Source organism: Doryrhamphus excisus, linkage group LG4 (genome assembly GCF_037039965.1).
Source record: "Doryrhamphus excisus strain RoL-2023G ecotype Guam linkage group LG4, RoL_Dexc_Guam_v1.1, whole genome shotgun sequence".
NCBI lineage: Eukaryota > Metazoa > Chordata > Actinopteri > Syngnathiformes > Syngnathidae > Doryrhamphus > Doryrhamphus excisus.
Window position 1 is genome coordinate 20,244,737 of NC_136360.1, and position 15,054 is coordinate 20,259,790.

Here is a 15,054-nt window from a genome sequence, read left to right on the forward strand (position 1 = left end):
CTGACCCCTAGTGTTTTGGCAGAGAACTGCATGTCACCAACTCAAAGAAGCACACGTGCCGACACTAAACTAAAGCCCAACTCTTTTTGGTAATAATGACTTCCTTTCTTGCTAAGGTAACTACAGTAATCCCTAGTTTGTTACGGTTAATCTGTGAATTTCTGCAAAGTAAGATTCCTTATTTATAAATGGAATATATCTACAGCATAGAAAACTTGTTTACAACTTTCTAAATCTACTTTTTAAACATTATTAGAGCCCTCTAGACGTGAAATAACAGCCCTATAGTTACATTTGAGCTTGTTTGCCCTAAAACGGGATGAAAAACTCTGGTGGAGGCATAACTATGCTTCAAGATCGCTGATTCGCTCATTTCACTGTCAATCAAAAAGGGATTGTGCCTCAGACAGATCATCATACAGAAGAGTTCCTGTTCTGTACAGTACTTCCTGTGGTGGCCATTGTCTCATCAATGTGACCTTACTGTCAGTCTTACTTTACAATAAGGTACCCCCAAAAATGCAGTAGTTATTAAGGAACTAATGAAGAACAATCAGGAAGTAATGACCAGGGTTATGTAGATTTGTTGGTTAGCTACTTCCATTTTGTGTACCTTATTGTAAAGTGTAACATTACTGACGCCTGACTAAAAATCCCAGGGTCTCCTTCCTCCCTAGCTTGCCCAGAGGACAGCCAGAAGCTCAGCTATTTCTGTTAAGCACGATATCCAAAGTCTTTTGGAATTGTCTTCCAGGGGGCGACCCTCCGCGGCCGAGTGTCTCCAGAACGCGTGGCTGCGGGCTCACCGAGCCCCCCAGCGATCACGCCACTCCAAGGTGTGTTTCTCCACCGACAAGCTGAAAGCTTACCTGGCGCAGAAGGAGGAGAAGCGAGACCAGGTGCGCACCAAGCTTCAAAGTCCCTTCCTCCAGCAGTGAAGCCCCCAACACCCCCCCAACGTCAGCATCTTTAGCGAGGAGGAATGTAGCTTACATGCTTTACGTTACGTGGTGGTGTGAAGCATCCTCTGATGATGTGTCTTAAAAAGCTGCGTGATCGTCACATTTCAGGGATCAGTGCAGTGATTACAGTGATTATATATATATATATATATGTATATATATATATATATATATATATATATATATATATATATGATATGGTCAGCTTTTTTTGGTCTTTTTGTTTTGATGTGCAGTGTTAAATAGAATATAATATAATAAATATAACATTAATGGGTGATTAATGATGAGTTCAATTGCTATACAGCTGTTTGCGACGTGTTAGTATGCACCAATATCGATATCAACCATCTGGATGTGGCTTCAGTCACCATCGCTCATCGCTCACTACTGCTAATAGGAAACTAAACAGCTAGTCAAACAGAGTTGCAGGAAAACACTGACCCCTAGTGTTTTGGCAGAGAACTGCATGTCACCAATTCAAAGAAGCACACGTGCCGACACTAAACTAAAGCCCAACTCTTTCACATATTTGAAGCCTTTTCAAAACAGTCACACAAGAATGACTTCCTTTTTTGCTAAAATAACTACAGTAATCCCTAGTTTTTTACGGTTAATTTGTGAATTTCTGCAAAATTCCTTATTTATAAATGGAATATACGTATCTAAAGCATAGAAAACTTGTTTACAACCTTCTAAATCTGCTTTTTAAACATTATTAGAGCCCTCTAGACATGAAATAACAGCCCTATAGTCACATTTGCACTCCTATCAACCAATGGAGTTGATAAGAGAAAATAAATAAATAAATAAGTCATAAATAAGACTCGTGTGTGTGTGTGCTGCTCTCTGATAATAATCAAAATAATTCAGTTACTTTTTGGGAAAGGAACTTCAGTAGTCCCTCCTTTATTGTGGTTAATATGGGAATTTCAGCAAAGTGGGATTCCTGATTTTAGAAATAGGATATTTTTCATAGGTGGAGCATAGAAAACCTGTTTAGCACCTTCAAAATATACTTTTTTTTTTTAACATTATTAAAGCCCTGTAGACATGAAATAACACCCCCATAGTCACATTTACACAACTATTACTCGCTATAGCGGACATAATAAGAGATAATAAGACATAAGTAAGACTTGTGCTGGAAATGTGTAGCGGTGGCATGGACAGGAAGTGGCGTCATGGGTTCAGAGTTGAATTGAGCAACAGTAGCCAGTGTTAGGGATTATGTCGCCTGTCATTCAAAGCACCAATGGAGTCTGCTGCTTGTGTCGTGTCTCACTGGACATGACATAACACGAATGGAATACTACATATCATCACAACATGTCTTTGAATGCGTCTTCTGATTGACTTGTATTTCTATTTGACTTCATTTAGCCATTTTTATGCTTGAAAATGCTTCATTTAGGAAAAATTTGGACAAATAAAACCATTACTGTACAACTAATTACATTGGAAAAAGTCATTTATGCCAACACTACAGATGTCTAAATGGTTGAAATAAAGGCCATCAAGTCGATTGGTGATTGTCTGGTTTTATTGATTCAGCACAAACTTGCATGCGGGTGTTCCCACGCCACCTGGACATCCCAGTGAGTGACACCGTATACATCCACTCATGTCCACAGGCCTTTCTAATAATTAGCTACATGGTGTACCTAATAAAGTGAGCGCAGACTGCCCTCCAACCCCCCTTGAGAATTTCCCAACGCGGGTGAGGAATAGACTGGGCTAATTAGAAGCTAACCGCGTCTAAATATTCTACTAACACAAACCTCCATCTTGCTTTCTTTTTCTCCTGAGCAGGACAACCTGCTGAACTAAGCTCTCCGCCGTGACACATGGAGGATAAGAGACAAGCTTTCTCCAGCAGGGACTTTCCTTAAGTTGCTGACGAGCATTGTCGCGTCCTGAGGTACGGATGCGTGGCCTTTTTAGGATTTGCTCTCTTGAACCTTTTGGATTTCCTGCACAAAAACACAAAAGGTGACCACATTGCTTTAGCAGAGGTTAGCATTGGAAATGCTCCATGGTGGCTCTTTACCGATATCCCATATGCCACATATGCCATATATGCCATATATACCATACGTATATGCCACATATGCCACATATGCCATATATACCATACGTATATGCCACATATGCCACATATGCCATATATACCATACGTATATGCCACATATGCCACATATGCCATATCCCATAACTTTCCCCCAACCTAATTTTCCTCTATTTCCTTTTATTTCTCAGAATATTCCAACTTGTTCAAAACTAACTTTTTTCTCATTCATTCAACTCTGTGCTACTAAAATGACATTTATCCTCATAGTATGATGGGATTATTGTCCTAAAATTCTGACTTTTTTTCTCTCTTTTTTTAAACACTATTCTGGTAAAATTGCATGTTTTTTCCCTCCTCAACAATTTCCTGGTAATTTTTTTTTGTCATAATTGTGATTTATTCCCATGATATTCCAAAATTTTCTTTATTTTGTTTGGAATCGTGACGCTCGGGACTACAGCAGCATTTGTTTTTTGGAAAGGTTCATGAAACCCTGACTATTAACCAAAACGTTCAAAAATGGGCCACTAGATTAGGTACATCTGTTTCTATTTTTAGAACAGCACATGCCAGAGAAAAGAGAATGTACAGACTTTTCACAGCCTTGTAGCTCAGCCATGCGGCCACGTAGAAACGTGATTAATGGCTCATTTCTTAGATAAACTTCTCAACTATCTCTGTGGCTAATTGTTTTTTTCGTTGAATGTTTATTTTTGGCTCTATCTTCATCAGAAGGAGGTGTGCGCAGGGCCATCATCTCCCACTCTGACGCTAGAGCACGGGAGGCGAAAAGATAAGTTTTTTGTTTTGCAAACAACTCCTCCTCCTAGCCACACCGTTTTAGCTAGCTTGATTTATTTTGGTGAAAACGTAGGAATTTTCGGCCCCTTTCCAAAAATGTCACTCTCATGTCTGAGATGTATGAGATGTACGGATTGCCTTATAGGCCCCTAGAAGCGATGCAAAATTTCTCCTATTCACTCCCATGTTAAAGACACCGTCTTTTTTTTCTCCAACTCTTCAATTTTCGATGTTTTCGACTCGTCCTTGTGCGGTCATTTCTCAACCGATATGCAAAACGAGCAGATCTATGCAAAGCCCCGACCCTCGGGCCGCTCACGGTCATCTCGTGGTGTCGATATCTCAAATCGTTTGGCCGTAAGAAGCTTCTGTTCGACATGAGCGATTCAGCCTTTTCAGTCATTTGTGCCCATTCATTGTCATGGCCGCCATCTCCTCCTCCTCACAGCCCCTCCCTTTGAAAACGACGGTGTGTCGACATGTGCGATTACAATGATTCCCTTCCCAGCTGATACCATACAGCTCATTTATTGTGTAGATTTTAAAAGTTTGATTTTTCCAATTAAGCACAGTGACTCCAGGCACCTCAAAGGCCAGAGTATCAAAATATCAACATTTTTATAGAATCCATGATACAGCAATAAGCTGTGTTATCATCATGTCAGGAATCGATAGTTCAGTATCGACCCAAATGTCACACACTCTCTGCTCTTTAGTACTCCATGACAATGCAAGTGCTGCTTTCAATTGGAAAACAACACATGACATGTACAGACACCACAGCAGTGCCTGGCAACTTTCATGACTTGATGCTATGTTGCTAGGTGCTAGCATGCTAATTGCTAGCATGTTAACATTTTCACTAATTTACTCATGTCTAAAGGCAAATACACACATGGCATTATGCGGGGACACTATGGGACTGCCTTATCACTTTTGGGACTTGAGGCTGTCTTGCTAGGTACTAGCAGATGTCTTTTAGCATCTTAGCTAATTTACTAATGTCTAAAGGCAAATATACACATGGCATTATGCAGACAGGTTCTAGGACAGGCTTGGTACGTTCTAAAATTGAGGCTTTCTTGCTAGATGTTACCATGCTAACTCTTAGCATGTTTACATTTTTAATAATCATCTCTTTAATAATTAATCTCTACAGAACTCCAATTACATTATTTTTCCTTATAATAACTTTATTCTTCTAAAATTGGTATTTCTGTCCCATCAGAATAAGACTTTTTTCCTCTCAATATTTGAACTTTAGTCTCGTAACATTTTGAATAATAAAATTTAAAAAATAAAATCATAAAATTTCTGCTGTTGTTGTTTCTACAAATTCCACTTTTGCCTCCCAAAAACGACATTTGTGGTAATAAGACGTTTATGTTGCTAAAATGTTGCTATTTCCCCCCATCATTTCTCTTAAAATTATACCTTTTTCCCTTCATATTTTGACTATATTCTTGTAAAAGTACGGCTGAGTTTTCCAGTTAAATTCTATTTTTAGAATGTTTTGAATTTAGAATGAATTTAGGCCGCAATGCACCTCTGCAGCAAAAGGAGTTCTGTCTTTGGCTTAGGCGGCCATGTCAGCCGGAGTGACGAATAGGAAGAAGAAGCGCGTTCAAGTGTTCCGTTCACTCACATCATTGAGGATCTCCTTCAGCTCCGCGTAGGCGCGTTCCAGGTCATCGTTGATGATGATGACGTCAAAGACCCCTGGCTCCTTACCTGGAGAGGAATGTTCCGATCAACGTCACATATTGATGACGGCATGAATGAGGAGCCATGAACTTACTGAGCTCAATGTCAACGCGAGCTGCCTCCAGACGTTTCTGTAGGCTCTCCTCTGACTCCGTCTGTCGGTCTCTCAGACGTTTTTCCTGAGCAAATTAGAGAGGTTGTTCAAAGGTCCCTGACACAAAAATTTTGCAGTTCAGCCTCATCCCGGAAGTGACGTCATGGGGGTGACACCTCTCAGCTAAAGCAGAGTAACCGAATGCTATTCGGCTGGACTGTCCAATCAAAATATTCCATTTTGTGTTGCTGTTTAAGACAGCAGCGGATGAAGAAGTTGAGACAACCTGAGACAGAGGCCCCCCACCTCCAGTTTTGTCCTTTGCAGGGATCATTTCACCGATGACTGCTATTATTACGGTATAAACCAGGGGTGGGTAAAATGCGTCCTGCAGGGCACATCGGGCCCACCGGGTACTTCCAATTTCTTTTAAACCTTTAATATGGAAGCTAATATCGAGGCTATATCGAGGCAAACATGACTGACCAGCAGTGCTATTGTGAAACACTTTTGAGGACGCCATCTGCAGCTGGGGCAAAAAAGTGATCCAAACAAGAAAACACGTGACGCATAACATAACCTGCCTACTCCACCATATCTACGCAAAATATCGCAAAAATACGCAAAAATACACAAAAATACGCAAAAATACGCAGAAATACGCAAAAATACGCAAAAATACGCAAATATTCCTGCCGCAAGACATGCTGGGTAGCTTGTGGTGCTCTTTCTCACAACATTTTGCCATGTCGCATTTTCGCTGGATTGCAGAATATGTTGAGGAGGTCATCAGGGAAGTAAAAAGAAGGGATGTTCATATTGTTGTTGCCACTGGGCTACCCAGAATGCCTTGTGGCGCTTAGCTGTTTATTAGCAGTTGATTTATGTGATGCACTATCTTGCTGTGTATGTGTCGTGTTTTTGTGTCGGTTGTTGCACCGTGAGTAAGTGATGGTCACCCTTATACGGAGGGACCCTCGGACAGATTTTTTAACCCAAAGTGATGGGTGAAGGTCAAAATGTTTTGAAAAAGGAAGCTACTCGGACAAAAATAGACAAGAAAAGTGACGTCAAAGTTGCCACAGAACCATTTGTTTTCAATGAGAGTTGTCCAAAATCATTTTCATCGCACGCATGTTCCCAATTGGCTCATTCGATCATTATCCAATCATGTTTTGTTGTGGTACATGAAGGAGTCTCCTCACCAGGACCTCCATGGACGGGGGCTGGATGGAGATGTAGATGGGGTTCAGGTCCGTCTCTTTAATCCTCCTCACCCCTTGGATGTCCACATCCAGGATGCAGATCAGGTTCTTGGCCCGCACGTCTTCTATGGCTGCTTTACTATCAACGCACACATGAAGTGAGCGAGCTAAGAGGATCGCTGCCTTGATCCAAGCCGCTCACACATTTTGTGTTATCCTCACAATAAGAAGGAGAGATTAAGCCTCACACACACACGAACACACACACGGGGAGGGGGGGGGTTAAAGCTCCATCTGTCCCAAGACGTTTATATCTCCTCTTTATCCTGTTGATCCCAGTGGGACCGTGGAAATGCGTACAACCTGTTTTCATGAGGAACAACACACTCCACTCCGGATGTCCGGCAAAAATAATCGTGTTGTTGCACTAAAAAAAAACACTCTTCTTTCATCCACCTCAACCCCTCCCAATGAATGTTGAAATCTATTCACCGTCCGAGGATTGAACCAGCAAACATCAGGTTGGGAGACGCCCACTCTGTCGCCCCCTATCCACCAGTTTTTGAATTTGAAATTGACAATTCATTTTCATTTGGGGAAAAATTTCATAAAAATATTGAATTACGGAAAATGTGGGAATTTTTACAAAAGCTCTGTTAGATGGCCCCCATGTGAGGTAGAACTAGTGAAAAGTGGAAAACCATTGTTAAACTTGAAAAATGACACCGGGGCTGAGGATCGAACCAGCAACCATCGGGTTGGGAGACAACCCACCTGAAATTTTAATGATTACAGCCGGCTCGAGAATCTAACCAGCGACCATCGGGTCGGGAGACCACCGATGTCCACCTGAGAAAATGATTATTTTCCACCAGAAGAGGGCGCCATTACATCATTTGGCCTTTCATTTTCATCTGCCCGCAAAAATGACAGAATTTGAAATGTCGGCAAGTAAAACTACAGACTGAATGTTAAAATTTATAAATAAGATAAACAATAAATGAACGATTACGCAGGTACCGAGGATCGAACCAGCAACCATCAGGTCGGGAGACGACCAATCTCCCTGAGCCGTGTCACCCGTGTTACAGTAATGAAACACATCCACCAGTGGGGACCATCTTTTAATCTGGCCATTGGTTTTTAGCAGAATTTGAAATGTTGGAAATGCTTAAATAACATGAATGATTACAGCGGACTTGGGGATCGAACCAGCAACCATTGGGTTGTGCCTTTAGCAGCGCCATTCTGTGGATTCCTTAGCATTCTCACGCTGGTTCGGTAAGGAATCAGAGAATGTGGTTAGGAATTGAAGTGAAGGTCCTAATGTCATCTTTACGGATGTTAGTGGCTCACCTTGTTCCGTACAAGTTCCCGGAAAACTCAGCGTTCTCGATGAAATCGCCCTGATCGATGCTGTCCTGCATGACCTGCCGGGTGGTGAAGTGGTAATCTGTGCCGGGGGGGAAGAGGAAATATGGAACTCGTCTGATTGGAACGTACACACAGCATACATCGTACGTCTACATTGTTACTTCAACACCAAACTGGGGGGATTTTACCAAAACAAAGCCAGTTAATACTCTACTCCAACAAAACACTCAATCATTAGCATGGGATGTTACTATAAATTTCACTATTATTATTATTATTATTATTATTATTGTTTTAGCACAAGACAGGCAGCATTAGTGAGTTCGCTTGGCCGGAATGAAGATAATGAAAGTTCACCAGGGTCACCAGCAAAAGGTAAGGGTGTCATGAGACAATTCAATTCGAGACGATACACGAGATTGGGCCGACCAAAAGGACACGAGATTTTAACATTACTTTTAAGAAAACTACAACGAAAAAATCGATGATAATATAATTTAGTCTCCTAATTTTGACTCTCTTCTGCACTCTGTGTGTATGCCAACAGCCTCGCCTCCACCCAACGAGACGAAGAGACTTTATGACTGACAAAAGGGCTCACTCCGTTGATGCCGTTGTTCTATGGAACAAAAGCGACAAAGGTGCTTAAACTTTCTTCCTGACTGTTTGGAGGCAGGAGACGAGGAAAACAGACAATATGACTGAGTCCATATTAATTTATTATGCGATTATTTAATTTATGATCGTCCCATGCCTAGTGCCCATGTGACAAATGATGTCAGGTTTTCATCGCGCGAGATCTTGTGACACAAGTAATTGAGATGTCCGACGTGAGCGGTGACCCTCCAAACCCTCCTGTTAGCTTGACATTGATGGAGAAATTAGATACAAGTTTCACATTTACGTCTCACAGAAGCTACTGTTTGATGCGTTCAAGGACCCCGGAACAAAGTGCAAAATCTCAACACTTGGCGAAAAAAAAACCATATACAAATTGCGGCTTTTTAAAAACAGATTTATGAATAATTATCCACTTCTGGCGAATGAGATGTATTTCATGTGGAAAAAAACCTTCTTTGGGGAACTGAGAAAACTTTTTGAGCAAAAATGTGTGAATTTGCAGGGCAGTGAATGCTGAATTTTGAGTATGCTGGGTTGATATTGACTTGAGTTTCATTTATTGTGCGATTAATTAATTTATGATCATTTATTTAAATGATATTTAAATAAAATATAGGAATAAAGCATTATACCAATATGCTTACTATGACTAGAATGATAACTAACCAATTTTAAAACCGAAATGCATCAGTGATGCATCAGTCATGTGGTACTCTGAACTTAAAAAAATAAATATTAATAAATAAAAATACAACACCACTACAAATTTATCCGATAAAAGATCTCACAGGAGCAGGTTCAATATTGTTATTAGTAGCAGTAATACAAAAAACCATGATAAAAATTATGTTAAATGTGTACTATTTATTTTCCTAGCAAAAGGAAAAATGTGCAGTTAATTCTTAAATATTAAAAAAAATAACATTTTTAATATAAACTTAGATGGTAAAAAAAATACAATATACGTTATTTCTCTTAAACATTATTTTTTAATGTGTACTATTTATTTTCCTTGCATAAGCATTCTGAAAAATTAACAGTTAATTCCTACATGTGTTGTTTTTTTTTTAATATTATTGTTATATAACTTTAGATGGAAAAAAACAATATCATTTTGTTTTTCCTTTTTTGGCTACAGATTTTATCCACAGCACCGGGTACTGCACTCCATTTTGCCTGAAGTGCCAATTCATCAACCATGGAGGGATAAATCAAGTAATGGACTACGGTGTGTCTGGATAAGTAACACTTGAGCTAATGATTGTTTGCAGGTTGTTAGTACTCTACAGAGGGGAGCGGCTGTAAAACAGGACAGGACACGGGAGTCACTACGGAGGCATCACAGGGGGCTATTTTCAAAAGCTTTTTACTCCAAAGTGTACTTTCAAAAGTCTTGTTTTTGTTTCCAATGGAAAAGAGGACCAAAGGAGAGCGTTTCCAGGGTGATGAAAGTAACCCCCCATCTGTCTTATGCCTGAAGAAACGGCACGTGGAATCACGCGGCAGTCACCTTCGTGTGCGGTTTCTGATTCATTTGGACACGACAATGAGTTTTCTAAGTCTTCGGAGGAAAAGACGTCAGCTACGGGCAGTAAAGTAGCCCCCAGAAGCAGGGGGAGCGTGTTGAGGCCTATGGAGAAAGCAGAACAGGCACAGCTTTATCCCGTCCCAGACTGGAGGAAGGCGGGTAAGGAGGGGGACAAAGGTTGGGGGGCGGCATTCGTCAAGTTCACTTGGGAGTAAGAAGACGTGCGGGAGCCTGCCTGGCAGACTGGGACGTATCATAGAGGGAGGAAGGACGTGTACAGTGACGCTCTGGTGCAGGGGTGTCCAAATCGTTTACACAGAGGGGGGGCTATCGTACCAAGGACATGACAGCATGCCTCTGTGATATACTCACAAAATGTTCGGGTGACAAAAAATGCCTCCTCCACACAGGCTTCGTGTGACCTAACTTTATGTACACGTGTTTCTACAATGGGGGTCAAGATGTGCTAAGCAGTTAAATATAGCTGACTACGTACAAAATACAGGCCTATAATATGTTTGTTTTTTTCACTGATAATCCAAATATTAGAGAAATATTATATACAGCCCAATATATTTTTCAGGGATTTTAAAAATAATATGATAAAAAAAATTCCATCTAAAATACATTTCCTAATTATGTAAATATTACAACAATATTACACACACCAATACATATTTTCTGGGAGTTCTGTATTTAATTTCGTATATTTTTTAACTTTTGGGGGAGAAAGTCAAATATAATACCTGACAATAATTTTTCTGTTCTACAATTTAAACAAAATCCTTGCTAATGTATTTTTTTAAATAGTCAAAATAAAGGAAAGTGTAATTGTTGATGTATTGACAGGTTGTAATGTCTAATATTATTTAAATTCTTGAAGATCCCAATCAAGGCTAATTATTCTTTTTTCTCATAAAATGTTTTTTTTTCAGGTATTGAATTATTTGATTTTGTCTATTTTTATTTTTTGACAACGTCAAATATAATAATTGAAAATGAATGACTTTAAAAGAAAGTTGTTTAAAAAAATTAAAAATAGTAACGTGATTTTTAAACTATAAATAGTTGATTAAAAGAAATTCTAATGATGATGGATTGGCAGGTTGTAATTTCTTATTTTATTTAAAGTCTTAAATATCCAAATTGATTATTGACTATATTATATATAACAGAGAACTTTTTCTCATAACTTTAAAAAAAAACGTTGCCTTTCAATGTAGCTCTGATACTTTTCCCTGTATTTATTTTTTTATATTTTTCTTATTCAACAAAACAAAGCCTATTATTAGTACTATTATTATTAAGAAAAAAACAAGTTCCCCCCTCAGCCGCACTTTGACCACCCCTGCTATAATTAAAAATACTTGGTACTGAGGTGTGTACTCAGGTGAAACTAAGGACTGAAGGTGCTAAAACATGAACGCTGAGTTCTTTGCAGTACCTTTGCCGTCTTCCTCTCCAGGTCGAGGGTTCCTGGTCGTGTCTGTAAAGAGACAGGTTACACATTGTCAATAATAGAAATAATAAATGGCATTTAAGCGGTATAGAATATGGATGGATGGCATTTACGCCAGTCACAATACTGCAGGGGCAGTGCCCCACCATATCCACCAGATGGTGCTGTTTAATAAACCTCAAAATATCAACCATAATTGATAGAAACCTATAACCCTGGGGTGGGGCTCTATGACTATGCTAACGTGGCAACATGGGTCACCCACCACCAACAGGAGTGGCCGAAGGGGGCGGGTGCAATGTGAGCTGGGTAGCAGCCAAAAGCAGGCACCTTCGCGGTCTAATCCTCGATTGCAGAAGCTAGCTCTGTGTACGTGGAATCTCACCTCTCTGGTGGAGGAGGAACTTGAGATGTTTCAGTTAGATATTGTTGGACTCACCTCGACGCACAGCTGGTCCCTGGAACCAGTCCTCCCAAGAGGTGTTGGATGCTCTACCGCTCTGGCATAGCCAGCAGTAAGAGGTGCTATACTTGGCCAAGGGTGGCTATACTTGTTGAGTTAAGTTGGTGGGTAGTCTCCCTTGGTGTGTAGTCTCCGTCCAGCTTTGGATCCAGGGGACATGGGTCCTGATGGCTGATGTGCCCAACAGCAGTTCCTTTTTGGATTCTCGAGAGGGAGTACTGGAGAGTGCTCCTTCTGGGGATTCCCTTGCCCTGCTGTCCATATGTGCACTTGGCACCAGGAGACTTTTGGCCGCAGGTCATGATGGACGGAGCAGTGGATAGCAGCGGATACTGACTCTGAGTGAGCCGTGTTCCACACCTTCATAAAGGCTGTGACCTTCAGGTGGTCGGTGCCTGTGATGGTGGTCATCCTGGAACCCATTGGTGGACATCAGCAGTGAGGGAAGCTGAAGAAGGAATCCTAGTGGTCCTTTTGTGGCCCATGGGACTCCAGAAGCAGCTGACAGTTACCGACAGCCAAAGCCGTATAGCTTTGAAGAGATTCTGGACAACCATCCACCTTCTCAGAAGGTGCTGCTGATCCCAACTCTAGATGTTATGAAATACCAATGTGGTGGAAATGTGTTCAGAAGTTACAATGCCAAACAACAGTCCCGTTATAATGTGTTTATGGGCCAGGCCCAAATTTGTGAGAAACACTGAAATAATCCTAAGAAAATCCGTTTTTCAGGGAGAAGGGAAGATCCCAACTGCAGGGAGGCTACCAGACTTTGCAAAGTCCTGGTCTAGATGAAGAGCTGAGAGCTTTGTGTTGTTTTGCTGGTAATGAAGCCTACTTAAGCGGTTGTTGGAGCTTAAAATGTGACAGGAAGTGCTTGGTACACGTACGTGACACGCTGAATCCAAAGACGCCTTCATGGTCCTTTAGGAGCCTCTTCATCAGCGTGCTCTTCCCCGCTCCGGATGGACCGCTCAGCACCACCGGCCTCGGTCCTGACATGGTCTGACATGGACACGCAGTGATGGAGTATTGCTCAGTACATGCGATACCAGTACTTCTAATGTTAAGTCATCTGTGCTAATCCCCTGATCCCTGCTGCTCTGATCCACTTCACTTCAACACATACACACACACACACACACACACATGGGAGGTTGAAAATAGATCTTTTATCAAGACATCACTCATAAGTGTCACCTTTTAATTCAAATACTAAAACATGCTCCTTCACCTAATTGGTGCAACAGGCTGAGGCCCGGGGGTTCAATGCTGGATCATGAAGTCACGGCGAGTCAGAAGCAGGATTAATTGGGTTTAGGCCGAGTAGCACAAAGGCTGCTGGGATGCCTGACCTGTTTACCTGCTCATTTACACAAGCATGTCGTGATCGGGACTTCAGATTTTCCTTTATTCATCACCATCTATAGCAGGAAAACATGGCCACTGCTACAAAGGGTCGTATAGGTATCGATAACATGCAGCTACATTCTGACTTCACCTATATCCCATATAGTTTAGTCTACTTATGCCTGCGTGTCTTTTCACTTTTATTTCTCTAACAGCAGCTCTATTTGTGACCATTTGCATATGTTCATATATTATTCTCTGATCATATTGTCCTTCAGCGTATTTGAAATAACTTTATTTTCCACACTTTGTGGATATACGTTTTGGCTTGATTTTTTATTTATTTATTTTTTTTTACCAAAAACCTGCTATAATTGTTTCAATTTGTAAAGTATTAATTATAGGATATAATTATTAGGTATATCCGATATGCCGATATTGTCCAACTCTCAAATTCTGATACCGATATCAGCAGATACCGATATGTGTAACACGACTATCTCCTGTGGTGGATTGAACACAAATGTGTTAATACAACATTTTTAATATCGTTTTTCATGATCCGGGACAAATCTGACCCTGATATCAACAGATATCAGACTGATAATTATTCCAAATAGTTACAATAGTATCATTTCATTTCGATTCTTGTTTTTGTATATTTGATTATCATAAAGATGTATTTTAACTATGATTAAAAACAGAGGGTTGACAACAATTTTTTTTATTACTGTTAGTATTTTTTTCTATTTCCGATGTGCTCGCAGTGATCTTGTGCTTTTATTCTGAAGGGGAAGTTTAATGCCGCTAATGTCGTCTATTAATGGGCTAATATACAGTAGGTGACTCCAACGCTCCAACGTGCTTTTTTTGGCACCCTCTCCTCCAAGACCAACAAGTTAGATTATAACATGTTACTTTTTGTCGTTATGCTTATTAAATATTATCCCTTTACGTTCGGGAATCGCGAACGCTAATGGCTAGCAGTACATGGGATTTTCTATGTAAATTAACATTGTGCTAAGCAGGAATGACTTTGTATCTCACGTGAGTCATAACTGGAATGTTAGGCTTACATATAAAACACTTTTGTTAAAAAACATACATTTTATCTCATAAATAAGGTATATTTATTGTATTTTTTCATCAATGATTACAAGGGAAGGCATTTTCCTTACCTTTCCTGGAGAAGAAGTTGAGTAGATCCCTCGGTCAGGTCTTGTTGTTCAATGAGGGAGTCTCTGATCAGCTCACTGTCAACCTCAATTACCGCCGTCTCCCCTCAGCCTGCACCGACCAATCACACGGCGGCTTTTTTTATATCCCGCCCATCCACACCTGGACAGTGCAGGTCACTTGACCACTGCTGTGCGATAGACACATCTGGAAACTGGGAAACTGAAACATGAGGAAATTAGCAAT

General features: G+C 40.5%; 3 protein-coding genes across 4 annotated transcripts in view; 1 reads left to right on the forward strand and 2 right to left on the reverse strand.

The window, feature by feature from the left end:
- The window catches only part of obscna (obscurin, cytoskeletal calmodulin and titin-interacting RhoGEF a), an 81,099-nt gene extending 78,457 nt beyond the window's left edge, over positions 1–2,642 (forward strand). The window contains exon 80 of the mRNA XM_078790352.1: positions 755–2,642. Within this exon, the coding sequence (XP_078646478.1) occupies positions 755–938 (184 nt within the window). The 3' untranslated portion in view covers positions 939–2,642. The remainder of the gene's footprint in view (positions 1–754) is intronic.
- Positions 2,488–14,960, reverse strand: guk1b (guanylate kinase 1b). Of its 2 annotated transcripts, XM_058074437.2 has the most exons (9): positions 14,811–14,960; positions 13,173–13,287; positions 11,805–11,846; positions 10,343–10,462; positions 8,194–8,290; positions 6,838–6,976; positions 5,633–5,717; positions 5,480–5,565; positions 2,488–2,935 (listed from the first exon to the last, which is right to left on the reverse strand). In XM_058074437.2, exons 2-9 carry the CDS (start codon positions 13,282–13,284, stop codon positions 2,903–2,905), a joined length of 714 nt encoding a protein of 237 aa, XP_057930420.2. In that variant the 5' UTR covers positions 13,285–13,287; positions 14,811–14,960; the 3' UTR covers positions 2,488–2,902. The 2 variants fall into 2 exon arrangements, with proteins under 2 accessions (XP_057930420.2, XP_057930421.2); XM_058074438.2 differs by lacking the exon at positions 10,343–10,462.
- The window catches only part of LOC131130175 (E3 ubiquitin-protein ligase Rnf220), a 39,709-nt gene continuing 39,542 nt past the window's right edge, over positions 14,888–15,054 (reverse strand). The window contains exon 17 of the mRNA XM_078790351.1: positions 14,888–15,030. The gene's annotated coding sequence lies outside the window, so the exon portion shown is untranslated. The remainder of the gene's footprint in view (positions 15,031–15,054) is intronic.

Coding starts and splice junctions, on each gene's coding strand:
- guk1b (XM_058074437.2), bottom strand. CDS start 13,284: ATGTCAGGACCGAGGCCGGTGGTGCTGAGCGGTCCATCCGGAGCGGGG. Junction 10,463..11,804: donor TGGAGAGGAAGACGGCAAAG/GTACTGCAAAGA, acceptor CTTTCTCCATAG/GCCTCAACACGCTCCCCCTG. Junction 8,291..10,342: donor ATCAGAAACCGCACACGAAG/GTGACTGCCGCG, acceptor CCCCCGGCACAG/ATTACCACTTCACCACCCGG.